Here is a 24,616-nt window from a genome sequence, read left to right on the forward strand (position 1 = left end):
ATGAAGGAGCCCCCAGTATCCCCTGGAGTCAGGGGTGATGGAAGAAGCAGAGGCTGGAGCTTTCTGGAGAATTTACTGGCCAGGCAGGGTGGGCTTCACAGTGAGGGCTGGGACACCTGGGGCCACCTTTCCAGTCCCACCCTCCAGTCCTCCAGTCCCACACGCCCCATGCACATGCTCCCGTGTGCAGATGGGCGCCGGCCCCTGACAACACCCCTCCCCTCCAGACGGACGGATGGACAACAGGTGCACAGGAAACAGTGGCTTTCAATGAGATGTGGCCTTAGGCTAGCGTGACCCAGGCCATGCCTGTCCCCATTGTGAACCCACCACCCCTGGCCCCAGCACCTCTAAAAGCCTGCTTTCTTGTCCTGCTCACTGTGGAAACCAGGTTGCTGTCCCTGAAGCCCAGTGGCCATCCCGACCCCAGCCCCCACCCGACCCCCTTTATAAAAAGAAGAGACAGCACCTTCCACTGGATTTGCCTGCGGGCCACAGCCCAGCTGGCCACAGCCCAGCATACCCTGGGCCTGAGGCCGCAGTCCCGTCTCGCCAGCTGAGCGTCCACGAGGTCCCTTTACATGTGCACAGTAGCCCCGAGTCCCGTGCACTCACAGGTGCCGTGGGCTGGGGTGGCCGTTGTGGTAGACCTTCTGCTTCACGTGCACCATGTTCCCTGTGGGCTCCTCGAAGGGCCTGTGCGGCCGCCGGCCCAGCTCCCGCAGGCTGCACAGCTTGGGCAGCCAGGTCCACGAGCCATCTGCAGGGGGACAGGGCAGTCAGGTGGCCGGGCTGGGCCAGAAGTGGTGCCCGCAGCAGCGCGAGGCACTCACCATAGCGCCGACCAGCCCTCCAGGCGCGCACGGCACAGTGCAGGACACCATCCATCCACACCAGGAACCAGCTGATGCAGAAGCCCAGAAGCAGCCCCAGCATAAGGTCGATCTCCTGCTTGGTCACATTGTCTGTCACAAAGTAGTTCTCAGATGCGTCCACCACCGACTGGTCCCCGTCGTACGGGATCACGTAGTGGATGTGGTGCCTGGGGGCGGCAGGGCGGGCTGGCACCTCTCCTGCCAACCCTGGCCCAGCCTTCCCCAGGTCCGTGCTGGGCTGGTTAGGGGACCCAAAGTGGATGGCTTGGCTCCTACGGGCCACCCTGGGAAGTTCTCTGGAGCAATCCCTGTGTGCTGGGTTGGGAGGGGAAACAGCACTCCCTCCCCACCTGGCAGAACTGTAGCCCTGGAGATAAGGAGTGAGGTTCAAGGAGAGTAGGAACGGCTGGGAGGAATGCTCCACCCAACACGCCATCCTTCCAAAAGTCCTGTAGCAGGGTTCACATTTATCTACTGACCGTGAGGGTCTACCAAGGTCCCAGCACAGCCCAGGAACCCAGGCCCACCGGACATGCCTCTTGGCCCCCACAGGCTGCTCTCAGGAGGCCACCTACAGGAACAGTGTTCTAGCTCTTCCACAATCTCTGCCTTGGGCTTCTGGCTTTCAGTATCTACTACCCCCTGCTCATTGTTCTGGAGGTTCTGGGAGTCTTTCCTTCCTCTCTCAGGCCCACCACAGACCCACATGTCTGTCGTCCACGTGCTGTTCTTATGATGGGCCGTTTTCAGCTATTCAGGTCCATCCATGCTGGACAGGTTTTAGAGCCTTCTGAGTATAAGCACCCACTATGGCCCTGGTCTCTGTGCCTCTGCTTCCTGTCCTAGGTTTCTGAAACTGTCCATTGCTTTCATGCCCTAGACCCTCCTAGCTTGCACCTAAGTTCCAGTATGGTTCCCCCTGGCTGCTGATCCCCCTTTCAGAGATGTCTGAACTTGACTTCCAAGAGGAAGTCCTTCTGTCCTGTCGTTCTAGATGTCCAACCCCACAAAGCCAGCAGCCCAGATGTCGAGGGTACCATTGGGGTCTTCCTGACAGTGTAAGAGCTGCCCAGGCTTCTGCTATCAGTCTGCCTTTCCTGGCCCACCTCCTTCCACGGCCACTAGTGGGTGGGCCTTCTTTCCACTGCCTACCATGTCTGCTAGGCGCTCCGTCTGCCTTCTGTCTCCACGTGGGCTCTAGAGACACCTCAAATGCATGCTGAAAAAATAGCTTCTGGTTTCCTAAACCTGCACCTCTTCCTCCTCGCTGGAACCTGTGTCTGCCTAGAGTAGACCCCTCAGCCTTTCCCCAGATAAAAACCCTTTCCTGCCTTGTGCCCATTTGCTGATGACCCTGGCCCCAGTAGGGGTCACATGGATGCTTCCTCACAGTGGGGCTGATACCCAAGCCCAGGTGAGCAGGGAGAGGAAGGGGCAGCAGTGACACTCCTCAAGTCCTCTTCTGATCTTAGGAACCTAGGGCCTAACTCTGCGCTCCATAGTTTGGCCAAGCCCCATGGGCAAAGCTTAGGCTGCCAGCCCTCAGTTGGTTTACTGGAACTACTATGACTGACACCTGGCAGCCATCACTCATCTCGTGCCCCTGTCCATCATCATGATGGATGGACGCTATTGATCCTGGCACAAAAGTATGGTTGCACCAGGCCCTGGGGGCAGAAGTGCTTCCAGACCATGGGGGAATGTCACAGGCTCTGGTGGGGGCTGGGTCAGCCTGGGCCTCCACATCCTTCCTCTGAACTGCCCCCAGCATGTAGCTGTTCCAGGAAAAGAAACACGAAGAAGCTACCAAGGAAGCAAGAAGAAATCTAGATAGCCTAGAAGTAGGCCAAGGTGGGGTCCCAGACTACCAAGGGTCTCAGGAGTCCAGGGGTTAGAGGTTATGACCTGTGCCCTTACAGTTAACGTGGGTATCTACAATTCCTCCTCCCCTGGCCTGACTCCTTCTGACCCCACACCTGAAGGCAGGAGCATAGGTCTTCTGAATGAAAGCAGGATGAATGCCTGTGATATGTACATACATGTGTCCTACCTTCAATGACACATGCTGCCATGTGTCCACCCGAGGTCACTGTGCGTCCAGTATACACGCTGTCCGCATGCACAGGACATGGCGTGTATACTGTGGACACGGGCCCCACAAGCCCCACACCCATGCACTGTGCACACTTCGGGTATGAGCATGGTGCGTCACACATAGATGCACATTCACCCAGCTTTGAACCAGTCACCCTCTCTCTGTGGGATGCTGTCATGTGCATGGATCTGTGTGTACACACAAAAGTTGTCTGCTGGCGTGCTTTGTTCAGAACATTAGTTTACATATATGTTCTCTCTAAAATTCTGCAGATAGTCATGTACAAGGCAGACACATGTGTACAGTTATTCTGCGAAGTGTGTACACATAGGCAAACTGTTGACACCACGTGTGTACATGGTATGTGCACAGATAACCCATCTGCAAACTAATCTGCCGCCACTGCCCCCACGCTGAGATGTTCTGACATGTTCCCTGAGCACACTGAACTGTATATTGTTTTATATACATGTACTTTACATACACATATATGTAACCAATATACAAAAGTGCTTTGTACAACGAATTTACATACCCCGTATGTAGAGTTGTGTACAAAGCACATACATGTAGAGAGACACACGCAGAAACACTGTCCACAGGAGGATGTGGCTCTCCACGTTTTCGCACACACAGGCCTCTCTTCAGGTTCCACTCTACAGGTGTCTGTTTACATGAGTCTACAAGTACTCTGGATGCTACATGAGATGCACATATGTAACCTATGTAAAACGTGCTCTAAGAACACACCCTCTGTGCTCAGGTAAACCATTCAGTGTGCTGTCATGGACAGCACTGAACCAAACACGTTGTAACAGCCCCCATATGTAGTGTCCATTCCCAGTGTTCATGGGTCCGGTGACTGTGCCCAGGATGTGGATTCTGACTTGGGGAGGTTTCAGGACTCACTTACGGACATGCCCTGGGAACCTTATGTCTTTCTGAGCCCTCTTGATACACCAAAGATGGAGGACTGGGCTTTCTGGGAATGTGTGGCCACACGGCAAATTTTCCTACCATGTCCAACGCATGTGAGGGCATGTACGCGTGTGCATCCCTTTCTGCTTGCTGTAATGCCCGTGATCTGCCACACACTTGCGTGTACCTGTAACCATATATGCTCTTAGGAGACATGCACCTACGCTAGGCCCTGTGTATGCAGACTTCTGGAAGCATGGGTTGGGGTGAGGAAGTGAGGTTCTATGATTCTAGCCCCGCTCTTTCCTAGTTGTGTAACCTCGGGCAAGTCTACCTCCAAAACCTCCGTCCACGTCCTCCTGGTCTGCCCCGCAGGGACAACGGTTATCGCATGAGGGCACCTCTGGGATGAGTGCATGCGGATGTACGAGTGCGCTGTGTACGCACATGTATATGCACAGACAGTACACACATGCGCGGCTCATGAGAAGATGTTTATTTCATACATGGACGTACAAACATGCAAGGCCAGAAGACTTTATCACTACACATGCACAGAAGGGGGGGGGGGTCCCTGGAGGGTGTGGTGGGTCTCACTGTGACCTTGAACAAACCCCAGCCTACTTCAGTTCCTCCCTGCACGTGACCAGTTGTGGCAGGTGTTTCTTAAGGTAGGCCCTTTCTGTCTTGACCTCCTGCACTTGCCTACCGTGGACACAGGGGACCCAAGAGGAAGACTTGGGTCATAGGCAAGACTACTGTCCCGGGCTTAACCAGCTTCCTGTCTTCCACTGTGGGTACCACTCAGGGCTGCTGCTCTCAGGCCTCCAGGCCTTGAACTAGGAGGCTCCATGGCCCATAATGCCACCACCAGGCAGCCTTTTCTCTAAAGGAACTGGAGGAAAGGGTCCCTAACAGACTCAGTCATGGGTCCCTAACAGACTCAGTCATGCTTCCTTTCCCAGAGAGACAGCTGGCAGATCTGGGGTTCCCGTTGGCAACCCCTCCCCCAGCACCTGGCGGGCAGAAGCGGCCCCCACCATTCAGCTCTGGGCTCTGCGGCCCAGCCTGCTCCCGGCTCACCGGCCGAACCGGGCCCGCTGCACAAGTGTGATCACGCGTGTAGTGCCTAGAGCCGGGGCGCACTCACCGGCCACAGTTGCAGTGGCAGACGCGGTCCTCGCCCCGCAGGTGCGGGAGGATGTAGTTATGGAATCGGTCCAGCAGCGCGTTCATGTCCATCAAGCACGCGATGGCCTGGAAGAGCCCATGACCGGTCAGGGCGAGGAGTGGGCCGGGCCGAAGAGGGTGCCGAGTGGGAGCGTCGGGCTGCCGGGGTTGGGTGGGTGGGCGGGCGGGTGGGGAAGCGCGGGGGCAGCCGGGGCGAGGGCCGCGCAGGGTAGCAGCGAGGGTAGCGCAGGGCAAGCCGCGGAGGGCAGCGCAGGCCGCGCGGGCCGGTAAACAAGGAAGCGAGGTGGGGAAGGCGCGCGCGCGGGCGGCAGAAGCAGGGGGCGCGCGCGGGAAGCCCCTCCGCTCACCATCACGATCGACGCCCCCAGAATCATGAAGATCATGGTGTTCGCACTCATGGACATCGGGCGGGGCCGGGCCGGGCCGGAGCGCCGCCCCCCGGCCCCGGTGCCCCTCCCGGCCCCGGCCCGATGCTGAGCCCGCGCCGCCTCCGCAGAGGTCAGCGCTCGCGCGCCGGGCCGCCGCGGGCCCCGGGGGCAGGCGCGGTCACAGGCAGCGGAGGTGTGGGGGCTGCTGTAGGGTCGCTCGCTCGCCGCCCGTCGCTGGCCGCGCTCCGCTCCGCCCTCCGGTGCTCCCTGTGCCCGGCTCCCAGCGGTCGGCTCGGCGGCCCCCTCCCTCCTCCCCCTTCCCTCCTCCAGGCTTCTCCCTCCCTCCTTTTCTTCCTCACTATCTCCTCCCTCCTCCTTCTGCCTCCGCCTTTGGGGAGGGACTTCGCCGCCCCGCGCCAGCATCCAGGGTCGAGGTTCTCCACTCTTATCCTTGCGACGCAGGCCCAGACCCCTCCCCTCCGGTCTCGGCTCCACATTCTGCCCCATCTCATCCGAACTCCTTGCCCAGTGCCACGCTGAACTCTTTTTTTGCCTGGACCGGGTGGTCGTTTCTGCTCTACTTCTGCAAGTAAGGCCCCTCTTCCTGAGTCCCCTGGTTCCAGTGAGGGGTAGGAAGGTCAGCACCCAGCCTCCTCCAGCAAGAAAATGCCTTCGGGGGAGGGGCCTGCAAGGTCAGAGGAACCAGGGACTGTGACTACAGGACCAGAGGTAGGAGGGCAAGGAGGGCCAGAGCGTCCCGGAGCATCGTGGCAGTGGTGGGAAAGGCCCGAAGCTAGCAGCTTAGTGTCTAGGGTTCTGTTTGTTGTGGCTGCCTTGCTTGTCCTGTCCACAGAGCTGACAGTGTGAGAACCAACCCTGCTGTGTGCAGAAGAAGAGGACAGCTGACCTCCATCCCTAAGTACAAACCCCACTGTGCACTGTGTCCAAAGGTTCCAACTGGAGGGGCCCGGTATCCTGGTGTCTTACAGCCCGGGGCCTGTGTAATCTTTCTCTCAAAGGATGGTCTCAGGTATGTCACAGGGCTGTGCTTAAGGGCCCCGGGTACCTCTTCTCCTGCAGGGATCCAGGCCAGGAATTCAGGCCAAATCAAAGACCCCAGGAACATATATTTTGCGGTGATTCCAAGTCCCGTCACATCCCCCGCTTCCCGCCATCCCCACCCCGTCCCACCCCCCAGCCAATAAGGCAGTCTATTGTTTTATTTCGGGTTTTTTTGTACAATCCAGCAGTGGAGAGAAAAAGGGTAGGAAGGCCAACAACAGACACTTGCTGTAGGCTGTACAGTAAACCGTCTTTATTTTTTTATTTTTTTTTGGTTAAAAACAATGGATTTCAATCTGGCATTTCTGTGTACTTCTCATTCCATATGTACAGTACATTGGCGACGTACACCTAGCAGTATAAACAAATATCAGAAGAGAAAACACATTGAAAAAGTGGCTCCAAAAGCGGCTGTGCAAGTCAGGACGTGCACGGTCCACGAGAGAGTGGCTCAGTAGAAGCAGACAGTGTGCAGAAAGGCCCGGCCACTCTTCTCCTCAAACTCCTGCAGCAGCTCATCGATCTCGTTCTCCATATCCTCAGTGTGCTGGATCTGGGAAAGCAAAGCCTTGAGTGACACTCGGGAAGTGTGACATGCCTTCCCTCCCCTGCCCTGTGCAGCATCTCCCTCCTGCAGTGGGGACAGTGTCAGGATAGTGTCCTTAGGGTCGTCCCAATGGCCCCTTCCTGGCAGTCCCTGCTTTGATGATGATGGGCTCCAGACCTGCACAATGGCTGCTCTAGCACCCCATATTGGGAATGGTAGAGCTAGATGCAGAGGAAGGACTGGACCCGAGGCTGGGTTTAAGCTCTGCCCTCAGGCATCACAGGTATACGGAAGCCTCACCAACCCCCGCCATCCCAACCCTGCCATGAGTGAAGCGAGGGGCAGGAAGAGGCAGCATCTCCCTAGAACTGTCCAGCAGAGGCCGGCCATGCCTCGTGGTGGAGCAGCCTGTGCCTCTACCCCCAGACACCAACAGCTTCTCCTGGTTGTGAAAACCTATAAGGTGGCCGGGCATTGCCAGCAGGCCTTTAACACTTTGAGGCAGGCTGGCTGCTGACCACACTGCTCTGCATGGCTACACTCTCTCAGGCTTCAGTCCTTCCTCCTGATCATCAGCCAAACCACAAGCTCAACTGCTGGAACTTCAGCAGGGACTGAAAGTGGAAGCTGGGCTGAATTCAACAGGAATGTGGATCCCCACACCAACTTCCCCATCAGCCTCTACTTGGGAAGCCAAGAGGACATCAAGTCTGTCACAGCCAGCTAACCTAAACATATTCGAAAGGGCGAAAGGGCGGGACAAGGCACATGGCTCCTCCCACAACGTCCCTCCATAGCGTCTGAACAGTGTGACACCTCCACACAGCAGGTACACAGCCCAGGGGGTCTTCAGAAGGATAAATATCTAGATAGCTATCAGGCAAAAGTACACAAAAATATCCCTATACTGTGACTGTCCCTCTGGGAGACCCCAGACCCATCTCTGACAAGATCAGGTAAGCTCTGCTAGCTGCGCACCAGAGGAAAAGGTGAAACGTCAGTCATTTCTTCCCGAAGAGGCCTATGACCTGGAGAAGTCATACATCACTTCTACCAACAACAGACGCACTGGGATGGGCTCTCAAGCCAACGTCACTATTAACCTCCTGGAATATGCACTTCTTGGTCTTTGTTTGGAATTTAGTATTAGCCAGGATGTGAAATAATTGCAGTGATGGGGCCTCCTCTGGCCCCAGCTACTCCCTCGGTAAGGACGCCTGAACCTGGGTCTCAGACTCACACACTGGCAGAGCTCGCAGATAAGGAAAGCCCCTAGGGTGGCCTCTTCATGGTTGTCCTGGATGTCCACGTTGACCACATGCACTGGCTGGCAGGTCTCCTGTTCTCTGGAATTCAGATCTGATTCGGAAGAGACACAGATATTACTAGGCATTGGGTAACAGATGTGTCCAAGTTCAGCTCTCGCCGCGCCTGCCCCTGAACTCTGGACTGTAACTCAAGGATTAAGCATCCAAGCTCAAGAAACTAAGGTCAGACCCACAACGCAGGCTCGGTGAAGAAGCCTAGGAAAACAGCATACTCCACTCCAGGCCATACTGCGCTGCCCACGCTGGGACCAACAGCCATTTCCATAAAATGGCAGACCCAATAAATATGCAACGCAGCGCTGAAGGCCACAAGGCTTACAAAAACATACAGGAATCCGTCCCCTGCTTACTCCTCACAGGCTGTCCTCCAGATGTCCACGTGGGGCAGAGGATGAGGGAGGGTGTCCTATACATCACTGTCGCCCAGGGCCTGAGGCCTAACCTGCCTTCCCTTTTCCCTGGAGACCATAAGTCTTCCAGCCGAGTGCTGGCAGATGAGGCTCTGTGCACTCACCTTCTACAACCTGGTCATAGACTCGCTCTTCACAAGTGAGGATCAGGTCAAACAGGTCCTTGCAGTTCTGGAACCTTTCTGGCCGGGGCTTGATCCTTTTGTTTCTGTCCAGCATATGCAAAATTCCATTCTGTGTATAGCTGAACACCAGAGTCAAGGAGCTTTGGATAAATGATTGTTCACTAACCTAGATCTGCCTATAAATAAATGGTCCCCCTGCCTCTTAGGGTTCCAAGTTGGCTCTTGTCAATATCACAGCTCTAGGCCTTATCATAGGCTGGGTAACCACTGCCCCACGACAGGAAGGTACTGACTTCTTGGGGGTGTCATGACTTCTATGAGACCCAAATCTACCGAACGGCTCCAGATAGGCTTGGTCATTCTGATCGGGCAGAAAGCAGAGGCATTTCTGGCCTCCTCTCATGACAGTGGCCTTTTCCTCTATCATACTGACCACAGCTCTGATCTGTGCATTTGTTCCCTCTCAAAACACAAGGACAACGCTGCCAGGAAACCAAGCCTCAATCCAGCTAAGCTACAGCAGGGAGAAAATCAGAAAATCCACAGAATCCCCCCCAGAGACCAGGTTTCCCTGTGAGTCTCGGCACTGGCTCTGTAGACCAGGCTGGCCTCACACTCAGAGATCCACCTGCCTCTGCCTCCCGAGTGCTGGGATTAAGGACGTGCGCCACCACACCCAGATTCCACCAGATTTCTCAAAACTCAGCAGCAGAAAGGTCCGGAAGCACCCCACTGGTTATAGTCCAGGAGGGACAAGTCTGGTTCAGCTGAAAGCAGGGAAACTGCCAGTTGAACCCACAGGGTAATCCAGATGTCACCCCCATGTTCAGGCCCATCGGCCAGGGCAGAAGCCAGGAGTCACCCTTTGGGGCCTTTGAGGTTGTACCACCCTATCCTCATTACCAGTGCCTAGCCTCAGATAGTTCCTGGAGCATCCATAGTCTGGGGTTTCCCCTGAGCTGCTCTGGACACTTAGAAACAAGCATCTGTTTTAGGGAACCAGAAAGGCTCTCCTATTGTGGGGTCTGGGGACTGACCTGAGGTTACCAGGCTCGAGCACAGGTGCCCTTACCCCCCCCCCCCCCCAGTCATCTTCCTAACATTTCAACCTATTTAAGCAAGTCCACGGTGCTTTTAAAACTAGTTCCTGCATTCTGGACTGGAAAGGCAGCTTTTAGAACACTTTTAGGTGGCCAATCTAAAAAGTTTAACTTGAAGACATCTGACCACAAGCTGCCAGGCAGCCCCACTCCCTGTATCATCAGCTGCTCCTCCCTTCCTGCTTCCCTGCTGCCTATAAGAAATGCATCCAAGCTTAGAGCCCTTCAAGGTCCCGGGGTGTGTGGGGGGGGGAGTGAGTTTAAGACTAAACCCAGTGGCTGGTACTTCTGGGATAGAGGACAGGGAACAGGGGAGTAGAACTTTTGGGAAGGAATCCAATCAGGATCCAGGTACTTAAATCTAGCACTGACCCAAGGAAAAGCTGGAGAAAGTCACATGGAGACAGCATGGATAGTGTGAAACCCCACTTTGCAGCCCACTATCAAGAGTCAGGCCCTAAAAATGATACAAGAACTGCGGTCGCAGGACAGCCCTGCCTGGGAATGACAGAAGTGACCACCCTCAAGTGAAGGGCACTCTGTGTAATGAAGGTTGGGAAACAATCATGCCAGCACCTCACCTGAACTTGACAATTTGGGCGGTGGGGCAGGATTAGACAAAGAGTTTCTCTGTGTCGTCCTGGCTGTCCTGGAACTTGCTCCGTAGACCAGGCTGGCCTCGAACTCAAGAGATCTGCCTGCCTGCTTCCTGAGTGCTGGGATTAAAGGCGGGTGCTACCACCGCCCAGCAAACTGGACACTTCTCACAAACCCCAACAACCACCCAAAAACTAGCTTAGAGGCCATGCTAGGAAACGTAGGTGGACATATTAGATAGGGCCAGCCTTCTCAGGATCCCCTATCCTTGTTACTGTTTTTGACAACCTCATTGAAGAGCCAGTTAGCTGGAAAACTTCAAGAGTCCCAAGCTTAAGAAAGTCTTGGGCTGACTCTGACTTGGCTAAGCCCTGGGCTAACCCAGCAAAGCTTCCGTGAAGTCGGGGCACAGTGTGAAGCTGACTGTGCTCTTTGGTTCTAATCAGCAGTCACTGGAGTGAGATTCCTGGAAGCCGAGGGTGTGCCGTGGCCAACCTTGGATGGACTTAATCCACGTGCAATGAGCCAACAGTGACAATGGCCGACTTTCTCTTGAATGAAGAGCCACTCCCACCTGACCCTGGAAGCCCATACCTGTCGGTCCCTGCTGTCTTTCTGAGGAGCATCCCCCAGAGAGTGAAGGTGGGGAACAGGGTTCACACTGAGGGCCCCAGGACCTAGGATATTCAGTGTCATTTAAAAACTTCTGGATTTACCAAACAATTCAAACTGTTCTCCTTGTGGATCAGTTTCTCAATACTAAGTGATGGACAGGATGGACAGAGGACAGGAGCACTGGAGCTGGGATTCCTGGTGGACGGCTTCCAGGACTCACAGTCAGTTTCCAGCCCTCCTCTAACACCAGCTTCAGGGAAACCTCTGTACAGCCCTGGCTGTCTTGGAACTCAACTCTGTACACCAGACTGGCCTCAAACTCAGATCTGCCTACCCCTAAGATTGGGATTAAAGATGTGCACCACCACCACATAGCCTAATGGCCTCTACCGGTCTTTCTAGGTATCCACATCCAAAAAAAAAAAAAAGAAAGAAAGAAAGAAAAAATCTTAACTACAATTTAGAATGGTGGGTTATGAACTGCCATTTAGTTCAAAGGCAAGTTGGGCTACATAGTGAATTCTAAGTCAGGTAGGTGTAGAGTGAGACCCAGTCTCAAAAACCAAACAAAACAGCCAGGCGATGGTGGCGCACACCTTTAATCCCAGCACTCGGGAGGCAGAGGCAGGCGGATCTCTGTGAGTTCGAGACCAGCCTGGTCTACAAGAACTAGTTCCAGGATAGGCTCCAAAGCTACACAGAGAAACCCTGTGGAGAGAAAGGGGAGAGAGAGAGAGAGAGAGAGAGAGAGAGAGAAAGAGAGAGAGAGAGAGAATGGGCACAAAACCTGCTGCCTGAGGAGGGCTGGCCCCTTAGGGGCCTGCTTCCAAGATCCTGCAGCATATTCCTGAGTAGCTGCTCCTGGGAATGGATACAGCCATCCACTTGTAAATTAAGATTACACAGGTATAGTACTAGTCATGTCTTCACTAGTTAAGCAATCATCCAAAGAGAAGCAAAACCAACTTCATGGACACCAAGTATGGACTCACCTTTCCTACCAAGTGGGAGCAGAGCCAGGCATCTTTAGCTACTCCCAAAGGGATGCTTTTGGTCTCCCCAGAGCACAGGGCTTTTGACAGAACATCCTATGAAGAAAGGCCAGACCCACAGGCAGGTCAAGTTCAACACAGGACAGGTTTGTGCTCTTTTCAAAGTTTTCTGGAGAAAGGGGAAGTGCGCACAACAGCCAGTCACTCACTGGTCCTGTGACTCACCAGGGCACATAGCTCTGCCACTCTGCTTCACTAACTCTATGAAATGCCTGTGTCTGTGGCTCAGAGGTACACAGACCCTCAGGACCCCACAGCAATGGGGCCTCTCTACTACCTCTCAAGAACCCACCTCCAGGCTGAACTTCCTGGGCTGAGTCAGGCCCATGCTACTATTACCATGGATAAATCTTCAACAGACCCCTCAAACACAGGTTTCACCCGTCCTGCTGCTCAGAAGCTAAGCAAGGGGCCAGCACAATCAGTCCTCCTGTCTCCAGAAACATAACCAACCACATTCAAGACAAGCCCAATTCAGAACTTACGGCAATGTTCCCTAAGACAGGGATTGGGTGGAAACAAAGAACTCTGAGGGGCTCTCAACCTTGCTGCCTTCACCACTGTCCTAACCTAACACCCACAGGTCAAACACAGCCTCTGCTCAGGCAGAGGAGTGTAGTAGGGGATGATGCTGGGCAGAGGGGCAGCTGCAGGACTCCCAGCCCGAGAGAAACAGCAGAAAGCAGGTATTAGAAATGCCGGGGCTGTATACTGAGTTCCTATCTTAAAACAAAACAGCCACCATCAGGCTAATATACTTCAGGTGAATTAATGAAATCAGTTTGACCAACAGCTTGAACAGATCAGCCTCATCTCAAGAGTGCTTACTGAACATTAACAAATCTTTAAGAGTTTAATATCAAGCTGGGCAGTGGTGGCGCCCACCTTTAATCCCAGCACTAGGGAGGCAGAGACAGGCGGATCTCTGTGAGTTCGAGGTCAGCCTGGTCTACAAGAGCTAGTTCCAGGACAGCCAGGGCTGTTACAGAGAAATCCTGTCTAGAAAAACAAAAACAAGTTTAGTATTAACATGACTTTAAGTGTATACCATTTATCTACCACCATCCTTTAAAATTACAACTTTTCCGCATATCTGTGTGCATACGAGCATGTAGGCTGGAACTCCACCTCGGCTGCTGTCGCCTGTTTGCTTCTTTACAGGATCTCGGCTATCACGGGCCAGAAACCGTGCTAGGCTGGCTAGCCAGTAAGTCCTAGGGATCCACCAGCCTAAGTATTACAATCATACCTCAGTCAGCTTTTATTATGTGGATCCCAGGGCTTGAACTCAAGTCCTCAGACATTGTACTGGTGGCTATCACTGCAGCTCCCCAAGTTCTGAGACAGGCATCTTGCTGTGTAGCCCACAATGACCTCCAATGTCACATCTTGCGTCAACCTCCCAAGTGCACCATCATATTCAACCACAAACACAAATGTAAAGTCTGTGCCCTGAGACCTCCTTCATGTACCTGTCTTCCCAGGCTGGGCCAGAGACTCTGTGACTACCTGTTCATCTCAAAATTGTTTTACTTCCTTTTTTGCTGTTTTTTAAGACAGGGTCTCTCTGAGTAGCCCCAGGTGTCTTGGAACTCACTCTGTATAACAGGCTGGCCTTGAGTTCAGAGAACCTCCTGCCGATGCTTCCCAAGTGCTGGGGTTAAAAGGCTTGTGCCACCACCACAACCTGAAATTACTTTATTTGTAACCTCCAGTTAAATTTAGTTTAAAATAAAGTACAAAGCACAATTTTCGTTTTGTTTCGTTTTGTTCTGTTTCTGAGACAGGCGCTCTCTGCAGTAGATTGGGCTGGGCTCTGGCCTTTTGTGTGCTAGTATTAAAGGCATGTGCCACTAACACCACCACCACCCTGCTTAACAAGGTGTGTACCTGCCTGCACTACTAGAGCATGGGTCACAGTTTACGTGTGAGCCAGTTCTTTCCTTCCAGGATGGATTTGGGGCACAGAACACAGTTGTGGGGCTTGGCAGCAAACTGTCTTGTCAAGCTATCTGGCTGGCACCATGACTAAGTTTTAATAAATCTTCTAGCCCAGTGGTTCTCAACCTTCTTAATGTTGCAACTCTTTAATACAGTTCCTCATGTTGTGGTGACCCCAATCACGAAACTATTTCAGGGGTTGGAGAGATGGCTCAGAGGTTAAGAGCACTGGCTGCTCTTTCAGGGGTCCTGAGTTCAATTCCCAGCACCCACATGGTAGCTCACAACCATCTGTAATGAGATCCGGTCCTCTCTTCTGGTATACAGGCATACATGCAGGCAGAACACTGTATCCATAATAAATAAATCTTTAAAATAAATTAACTGTAATTATGCTGTTATGAGTTGTAATGTAAATAACTGATATGCAGGATATCTGATATGTAACCCACAAAGGGGTCATGACTCACAGGTTGAGAATCACTGTTATAGGGCTTAAGTGTCTACATCATCGGACTTACTAGGCTTCATCAAACTCAAAACTCATGAACAATAATCATCAGAAAAAGGTTGGAAACTTGCTGCCATGAGACAGCACTCACTATTGTGTTCTGACATAAGGGAAATTAATCAAGTAATTTAATGGAGACTTTGGCACAGTTTCAGGCTTGTTAAATGAATGCCCAGATCTCCAACAATGACGACGGCTTTCACTAGACCCCCCCCCCCAGATTCATGTGTGTTCACTGCAGGTCTGATAGCAAGTTCAATGTCCCGCACACAGCATCCTGTAAACAATGCTGCTCAGGGACTAATGGCTGGAGGAAATTTGAATAGTACCACTGTGCAACAAAAGGGGGTTACTTGGTTAGAAAAGGAAAAAACTTAGTAAATATTCATTGCAAGCAGTCAGGCTTAGAAAAATGTCAGGTACCCTAGGTCATGGTCTGGGGGTTGAATGTCCCGCAGGCAAAGATGGCAGAACTAAGGCCAAACCAGAGCCGCTGTTAATAGCTTTCACAAAACTGCAAGTGATGGCAAAACCAGTACATCAAATGGAAAGCAGGACTGTAAGCTACTGCATCAAAGTCTACCTCCTGGAATGAACACTAAGATAGTTAACGCCTGACGCAGGACATCGAATGGAGAGGAGGCACCGAGTCTAGAGGCCTGAGGTGGCCAGGGTGCTGCCTAACTGGGCACTGATGACCCTTGAACAGAGTAGAGAGAAATGCAATCACAGAGAAGCAATGGTGGACTGAGATTTCTTTCAGTGGACAAGGCGGAACATAGGCACATAAAGGGGCAAAGACTGTGGGGGCACCCATACCCTAGTAAGGCTGCATTGCATACCTGCCCATAAAGAACCTATTGAGGTCCCTTGGAACCCACAGAACCACTATAAACACAGTTTTTCTTTCTTTCCTTTTTTCTTTTGGTGTGTGTATGTGTGCTAATGATATTTTTCTTTCTTTAGGGTAATGGTAAGCCTAGAAATAGCAAAAAGTCAGGACAGGGTACAGCTACCCACACCCACCCCACCACATACACGCTGAGTATCTCTGCAAATCTGTTACCCCTCCACTCCTCAGCGTTGCACCAGGAGAAACTGTTCATTCTTAAGAGGCATCCAGATATTTGAATGGCCACAGCAACTACCCTGGCCAATCAGTTTTGATAAACCTGATTACTGAGAAGCAGGCAAATATCCTTCAGCCATAACACCACATGTCAGACCAGCTATAGAACATGAGATGTAATCAATAATTTAGTAAAATTGGATGAGTTATTTCTTTAGGAACTGGTACTTGGCTTGGAGACATATTTGTGTTAACACACACCATTTTTAAAAACTCTTCGCCAAAAAATAATAATTAAAATAAAGCCAAGTGGTGGTGGTGGCACATGCCTTTAATCCTAAGACTAGGGAGACAGAGACAGGTGGATCTCTGTGACTTCGAGGCCATCCTGATCTACAGAGCTAGCTCCAGGACAGGTTCCAAAGTTACAGAGAAACCCTATCTCCAAAAACCAAAACCAAACAAACAAACAAAAAAACTCTTTAAAAGTTCAGCAAGCAGGAGCTGGAGAGATGGGTCAGAGGTTAACAGCACTGGCTGCTCTTCCAGAGGTCCTGAGCTTAATCCCCAGCAGCGACATGGTGGCTCCCAACATTTAATGGAATCTGATGTACTCCACTGGCATTCAGGTGTACATGTAGTCAGAGCATTCAAATAAATAAATAAATAAATAAATAAATATTTAAAATATTAGATAAGGAAAGAATACAGCTACCAACCACATGAAAATGAAGTGCAAACAAGTGAGAACCATTGCCAAGCTTCGTCTGCGAGACAGCACCACAATCCACAAGGGAAGCACTGCTGTGACAGACAGGTGATGAGGGAGCATGGTTAAACCAGAACCGCTGTGTTCGCACAGCAGGGTGCACTCCGAGGAGGCAGAAGTTCCCATCCTAAACTCAGTGAAAACAAAAGAAACATTCATTTCACCTGCAACTAGATATTAGTACAACCTCATCGAAATACAAACTTCCAGAAAACTGACTGGTTTAAGCTGACAAGGCAATGGTGTGGAGGGCTACAGAGGAAGGAGGACATGCCCACAAGCTGGATTTACCCATGGTCTTTAACATGGGGACTGTGTTACAGCAACTTTCATATCATGAGAAAATATCTGAAAGAGCAACCTGGCAAAGAAACCCGGCTCAGAGTTTGAGATGTCAGTCAATGCTGGGGGGCGGGGTTCGCATCATAGAGCGGGGCAGGGGAATGCAGTAGAGACTCGTATAAGATAGAATCCCAACAGGCTGGAAAGATGGCTCAGCAGGTAAGAGAACTTGTTGCCTTTCAGAGGACCTGAACTTGACTCTTGGCACCCACACAGTGGCTCACAACAGTTCATTAACACCAGTTCCAGAGATGTGATGCCGCTATCTAACCTCCTCAGGCACCAAGCATACTTCAAAGGAAAAAAAATAATCCCAAGACATGCTGCCTGTAACCTACCTCTAACAGCCCCTCCACCTCCCAAGTTTGCCAGTATTATGAACTCAAAGGATCAATTAGGTCATAGTCCTCACAATCTCCGAACACTCTTGGCTGCTGAGATGGCTCAGTGGGTAAAGAACTTCATATCCAAGCCCAACAACCCAAGTTCAACCCTGAACCCACAGAGACGTGAGGAGAAATGGTTTCCATAAAGTTGTCCTCTAACGTCTACATGCATGGTGTAGCATACGTGCATCATGCTCATACATCAAAACAATAAAATTATAAATTAAAAAGAAACACTCTCAGACATAACCCAGGGATGTTTTTACTAATTTCCTAGATGTGGCTCATCCAATAATTTGACAAGATTAACCATACAGCAAAGTCTGATAATTTTCTATCTCAGAAACCATTTTTTCCTTTTACCCCAAGACCAAAACTAAGGATGAACATTCAATAAATGGATAGCAAAAATATAATCTAAACTCAAAAGGTATCACGATATCCCCAAGATAAATCCAAGTAGCATGCTAGAGGCAGCAGAGTCATAGCTCCACTTTGCAACACACATGCAAGACTCAGGAAAGTTAGAAGCTGAGCAGTGGTGGGGAGCCCAGTGCTGGGAGGCAGCGGCGGGGGTCTCTGTGAGCTTGAGGCCAGCCTGGTCTACAGACAGCCAGGGACACAAAAAGAAACCCTGTCTCAAAATAAAATAAATGGAGGGGAAAACAGGAAAGTTAAAAACCACCCTTGTGTAGTGTTATGAACAGCCCATCGGGCAGTGGGTGACAGGAGCAGGGAGTGTTAACCACGGATCTTTTGCTCTGACAGACCTCCTCGTCATTTATTGGTAAGGCTGACAATTCCTCATTAACAAAATCAATTTGCATCACCACCAAAGGTGTTCCAGGTTTGCCTACTCCTGACAGAACTAACGGGCTCTTCATCATAAACACACTCTCACTCCTGAATGACGATTTCACAGTCTTGCTAGCCTTAAACTCAAGCTCAGCCTCCCAAGTACTGGGAAACAGGTGTACGATATCAATTCCACCTTTTCCTCTCATTTTTGGAGGGGGAATGGTCTGTTACTCAGGCAGATCCTGCACTGGTAGGCTCCTCCTGGTGATCCTCCTGCCTGTCTATAGAGAAGCTTAGATAGTAGTAATAACCACCATATCTGGTTTTAAAGATATTTTTCATTTGTCTCTAGAGATCAGGTGAACTTAGAAGAATTCCTATCACTAATCTAGGCATGTGCATGTTTCCTAACCGTCGGGAATTCTCAAAAAGGCAAATCGGTAAAACCATGTTGCAGCCTACACTGGCTTTATCAAACTGTGAGGGGAAGCAGTTGGTTTAGTTTCAGGTCAGCCCCACTTCCCTCAAACATAACCATGGGTGCGGTCCACAGAGACAATATGAAGCATGTTTCAATCCTTCAGGTTCACTTCTGCTAATGAGAAACAAATTATACAATCCCTAACTTAGGACAAATCAGCTTTTCGATGCTTGAGAATGGTAAATACTCAGAAGAAACTGTACTCCTAGGCTGGTGAGACAGTGTAACACGCCTAACACCAGGGTCAATACCAGCTGAGCTCAACTTCCAATCAACTCCATTCACAAGGGCAAACAAAGGATACCTTTGAAGTTACCAAGTGTAGATTAGGGTTTTTTTGGGGGGGGGGATTGTTTTTTTTTTTGGAGACAGGGTTTCTCTGTGTAGCCCTGATTGCCCTGGAACTTGCTTTATAGACCAAGGTAGCCTTGAACTCAGAGATCTGTGTGCCTCTGCCTCTGGAGTTATGGGATTAAAGGTGTGAGCTATCACCACCATTTGGTAAATGCACTTGTGACTTAACACATTTTATTCTTCAATGGTCTCAGCAGCTATAAAAAAAGAATGAAATGTTTGTCCTAACAGTGCTGAAGCAGGCATGGGCAGCGCATGTGACGGTTCTGCTGGATTTGTTCATACTGGGTTTCATGGTCTAAGTTGATGAGGACGACTGACCAGATCATCATAACAGATGTTTGTGAGCCGGGCAGTGGTGGCGCATGGCTTTATTCCCAGCACTCGGGAGGCAGAGGCGGCGGATCTCTGTGAGTTTGAGGCCAGCCTGGTCTACAAAGTTAGTTCCAGGACAGGCTCCAAAGCTACAGAGAAACCCTGTCTCTAAAAAACAAACAAACAAAAACCAAAAAAACCCCAAAAAACAGATGTTTGTGAGCCACCACGTGGTTGCTGGTAACTGAACTCAGGACCTTTGGAAAAAGAGCCACTGCTCTTAACTGCTTAGCCATTTCTCCAGCCCCTCAGCACCCATAAACCCAACCTAAATCAAGAAGTATGTCTAAGGCCAGGTGTGGTGGCACAAATCTCTAACCCCAGCATTCCGGAGGTAGAGGCAAGTATATTCTAAGTATATTCTGTGAGTTCAAGGTCAGCCTGGTCTACAAAATTACTTCCAAACCAGTCAAAGTTACACGAGCAATAAGACCACCCCTTCCTCACAAACATACTGCCTAAAATCTGTCAGAGGTTTACAAAATACAAGGTCTGTGTTATGCATCGTGTTTCCTCTTTTGTCTACTGATAAGAGGGTTTGAACTCATGATGCAGCTGAGCGTGACCTTCAACTTCTATGTCCATTACCTAGGAGCTAGGCCACTTTCAAACGGCCACTGTTGTGCTCAGCTTTTACTAGAATTGTGTGAGGTGGAAACATGGAGAAACAGATTCTGGCCACAAAGTGTAGAAATATGGCAGACATGGTCTGTAGGTCACCAGGTTCTAATCAACTATCTTTTTCCTGCCAACTCACAAAATCTTCTACCAACTGAAAATGTAAGCTAAGTGTTTATCTTTGAGTTACATGATAAAATATTCCTCTAACTTTTCACTATGAAACTATGGGTTTTATGCAAGATCAGGAAGGGGCACTTACTACTGACTAAGGAATGCTATCAGGGTTACCTTTCAAAGAAGGGTACCACTCCTTTCCCAATCTCCATACAGTGATCTTCCTTCCTCTACCCTCCCCTCCACATATCTCAACAATGCCCTTATCCAACCTGGCTTGATGCCAACGTACAGTTCCCTGGAAGACATCTCTTTTGGCCTGGGATAGTACTGAGAACAGCACAGCAAAGCTCTAGGTACATAGTTATGCCTCATTCTGGCCACACCTAGACCAATATACTACCAATATACAATGAACTAACAAGCTTCCTGAGGATTGACAGAGAGGTAAATAACCTGCCTGGAAGCAAATACTGATGACATCACCAAACTACCAAAGTAGTCACAAGCTCTTGTGCCTGACACCCTGTCCCCAACACATTCTCCCCTTCTGGATAGTTGTACATTTCAAGAGGCAGCTACTGAACCCCTATAACCCGCCGCCGTGTATGAAGATCCTGCTCCCAGATGCTGGTCTTCATTCCTTTTAGAACTACCTAAATATTTGAAGCCTAGACTGCATTATCATTTTCTCTTGGTTTTTTGAGACAGGGTTTGTGTAAATGCCCCAACTGCTTTTGAACTAGCTGTGTAGACCAGACTGGCCTCAAACTCGGAGATCTGCCTGCCTCTGCCTCCCAAGTCTAGGACTATAACCGCCGGCTACTAAACTTCATTCTTGTAAAAACATATTAAGAGCCATCCTATCCAGGAACAGAAAAGCCAACTGACATCAATATTAAAAATTTATAATAAAGAGTATGGACATGTGCATTACTGCATGTCTATTTCTCTCACAAAATATAAGAGTATCAAAAATAAATAGTACTAACTGAAGAAATTTCAGAAGTAGGTAAGAGCTGGACATGATAAAAGCATGCCTTTAATCCAGAAGCCAGCCTGTTCTACATAGTAAGTTCCAGGACAGGCACAGCTACATAATACAGACCCTACTTTAAAAACAACCAAAAAAAAAAAAAAAAAATTCAAAGCAGCCAAGGCTTCATATTAAGCTTAATGGCACACAGGCATTTAACATAAGCTAAAGCTAAGAAAATACCCAGCCACCAAATGAGACCCTCTGGGATTTTATGATAATACTTACTGTGACTCTAACGGAAAGGAGAAGCACACCAAGCTCGCCCAAGAGGCTTCAGGAAGAAGCTGTGCGGACACCCCCCACTTATGAGCTCTTTGGACAAGGACGAGCAGAACACAGCCTGCTCTAACCAGCACTCAGTCCCTCCAAGTTCAGGTTCCTGGGTTTCTGAATCAGGGTGAAAAGTACCAGGTATGCTTTGGGATTACAGGGTGGGATCCCAGGATCACGTTGGTAAAGGCCCAATCCACAGTCCCAAACACTCCCAATTGTACTGTGTGTGGCTAACAGGAAATGCCTGTGTCCCCACTGGTCACCTTTCAACTGCAGCCGAGGAAGGACTGGGAAGCAGGGTGGGGATGGCAAAAATGTAGGGATCACAAGGATTTACATTTCACTAGAAGGCATTTGAGACCCTTCAAGCTACCCAAATTCATCTCTGCACCTACAAAAATATTTTTAGTTTATTATATTCTTCTGAGAAAGTTTTAAGACCGTCCCATCTCAGCCTCCTGCGTGAGACTGGTGTCATAACCCCGGACCATGCTTTCTTGTGAGGCTGTCCCCAGTTACCCAGGTTGGCCTTGAACTCTGGGATCAAGCAATCCTCTTGCTTCAGCTTCCAGAGTAGCCAGGACTCCTCACTAGCTTAAATCTTAGTTTATATTAAAATCTGCTACTACGTATGAATATATAAAGAAAACGGAGACAAATGCTGCAACTTCAGTCTCCAGGGAAGTTGAGGCAGGAGGAGCAATGTATTTATGGCCTACCTCGGCTAGAGTTTGTTCAAAGCCAGCTTGGAAATCTTAGTAAACCCTGACTGCAACTTTACAAGTGAAAAGATAGATGAGGGAAAAAAAGAAAAGGCAGGATGCAGAGGCCCACACCTTTAATCCAGCACCCAGGAGGTACAGGCCAGACAGAGGCAAAGGCAGGTAGATCTCTGGGTTCGAGGCCAGCTTGGTCTATACAGATTGTTACAGACCAGCCAGGGGTACACAGTAAACACGTCTTATAAAAAAAAAGTTTTAGATCTAGGGATAGCTCAGTGGAGCAGTACTAGCCTAGGCTAACGTGTATAAGACTGTCGGTCTGATCCCCAAAACCAAAGGGAAAAGAATAAGTCGTTTGACGCGCACATCCACTGCTTAGACTATGTGGACCCCGCGCTGAATACCTAGATTGTATTTAGACGTGACTAGGGTCAATCTCAGGGGCCAAGGCACATGCTAAACATACGAATGTGGAGCACTGACTGACTTAAACCATTGCAGAGCAACGGGATGGAAAAGCTATTTTAAAGTAACTTTTCCTTTCCTCATGAGTCTATACAGTTATAGGATTCGGACTGTTATGACTCTTTCTGAAGAAAAGTTCTCGCAGAAGAGTTTATTTTTCCATGCTGTTAGGTAAATACAGTATATTTGTTTTCATTTTGAGATAGGGTCCTTGTGCTATAGCCCAAGCTAGGCCTCAAAACTATCTAGCCCAGGCTGGTCTCAAAACTTGCAGCAATCTTCCTGCCTCATTTCCCAAAGGCTGAAATCACAGACATGTTGGAGAGCAGACACCTCTGCAGAAGCGCAGCTGGGCAGCCTGCAGTGGGAGGGAGGTACTAGCACTCTGAAGTGTCTGCTCCACTGCCTCTGGTCGACCACACATCAAGGCCAGCTTCCTAGTGCTGCCTGCAGGCGTGCCTCCAGCCAGTGCTTCTCCACCTTCCTGATGCTGGGACCCTTAATTCTTCATGTTGTGGTGACACCAACCAAAACTGTTTTTTGTTGCTACTTCCTAACTGCAATTTTGCTACTGTTATGAATCATAATACAAATGTTTTCTGATGGTGTTAGGTGACCCTGTGAAAGGGTCATTTAACCTCCAAAGGGGTCATGACCCAAAAGTTGAGAATCACTACTCTTGACTCTCCAGTAAGCAAAAGGAAAGAAACTGAGTTCTTCACTGGGATGGCACTGCATGTCTTCAATCCCAGGGCTCAGGAGGCAGTGGTAGGAGTAGCTCTTTGAGTTCAAGGTCAGCCTGGTCTACAGAGTGAGTTCTAAGGTAGGCAGGGTTCCATAATTAGACCCTGTCTCAAATTTACAGGAAAAAAAAAGGAAAAAAGAAAGAAAGAAAAAAGAAAAGAACAAAACCAAGCTGACTTGTCATAAATAAGAAAGGGCTGATGTGGGGCACCACAGGCACATAAGCCAGAACACATCTGCCGATCCTGCTTCACCTCAACACACCCTGCAGGGTGGGGGGGGTCGAGAGTGACTTCCAGTCACAAACCACACCCACCAGAAGACCACCCTGCTTCGCTAAGGTCAGCCACGGGATACAGTTCTTTGTCTTTCCTGAGGAGATCATTGTTACATCTGGTCATATGTGGTTTTGAAGTCATAAACATTGGGCTTGTCAGGTGCTGGTCCTGGGAGCTTCACATGAGTTCCTGTTCCAAAGGAACCGGACACTGAAGCCCCCGCTTGCTGGAAGACACAAAGAAGAAAAAAACATCACAGCTGGATTAAAACAAAGTTCTCATACCAAGGGACACAAAACAGAAAAAAAGAACAACCCATTTTCTTTTAAACATGGAATTTTAAACATGGAATGACCAATCTGTGTGCCAACCCTTGCGCAGCGCCGTGCTGACCTGTGTGGTCATTCCAATTTTAGAGTATGTGCTGCTACACAATCTATTTTTCTTTTAACAAATTTATTACATTATTTATTTGTGTGTGTGCATGCTCCACACACGGCAATGGTATACATGTGTGGGGTCAGAAAAACTTGCTAGAGTTGGCTCTTTACTTCTACCACATGGATCCTGGAGACTGATCTCAGATCATTGGGTTTGGTACCCTGTGCCTTTACCAGCTGACCCATCCTCATCAACCCTGTCTTAGGTGGGTGAAATGTCTTCAGTGCCTGGATTAACATGGTGAAAAGCAGAGATCAATTCTTCTAAGTTGTCCTCTGACTTCCACACGTACACTGGGCATGGCTACCATACACAGAAAGTAAGATTTAAAGATATTAAAAACATAAAAACAATAAAAAGTGAAATTTAAAGTACTTAAGAACATGATTTTAGGTATTTGCTTTTAGTGGCACGTGTACATAGGTTTCTCATGGGTGTGCACATTTATACACGTGAAAGCCACAATATTATGTTCCTTAGTTTTCCTTCACCTTTTAGGGGTGGAGGGAGCAGGGGTGTGAGGTTGTCTCTCACTGAACCTGAAGTTCAGCTCCTCTGGACTGGCTGCCCAAAGAGCTGCAGGGATCCACCTCTCTTCTTTCCACACACT

The 24,616-nt window shown here is 49.8% G+C and overlaps 2 protein-coding genes across 2 annotated transcripts; both read right to left on the reverse strand.

The window, feature by feature from the left end:
• Window positions 1–611: 611 nt before the first annotated feature.
• Window positions 612–5,483, reverse strand: Tmem240 (transmembrane protein 240). Its single transcript, XM_038332312.1, has 4 exons — window positions 5,427–5,483; window positions 5,039–5,145; window positions 834–1,042; window positions 612–760 (listed from the first exon to the last, which is right to left on the reverse strand). Exons 1-4 carry the CDS (start codon window positions 5,481–5,483, stop codon window positions 612–614), a joined length of 522 nt encoding a protein of 173 aa, XP_038188240.1.
• Window positions 5,484–6,740: 1,257 nt separating this feature from the next.
• On the reverse strand, window positions 6,741–24,245 carry Ssu72 (SSU72 homolog, RNA polymerase II CTD phosphatase). The gene is given in 6 exon segments (XM_042055230.1): window positions 6,741–7,062; window positions 8,297–8,415; window positions 8,899–9,038; window positions 23,645–23,676; window positions 23,678–23,791; window positions 24,117–24,245. Coding segments are annotated over 6 exon segments (636 nt in total). The 3' UTR covers window positions 6,741–6,960.
• Window positions 24,246–24,616: the final 371 nt, after the last annotated feature.

This window comes from Arvicola amphibius, chromosome 6, assembly GCF_903992535.2.
Source record: "Arvicola amphibius chromosome 6, mArvAmp1.2, whole genome shotgun sequence".
NCBI lineage: Eukaryota > Metazoa > Chordata > Mammalia > Rodentia > Cricetidae > Arvicola > Arvicola amphibius.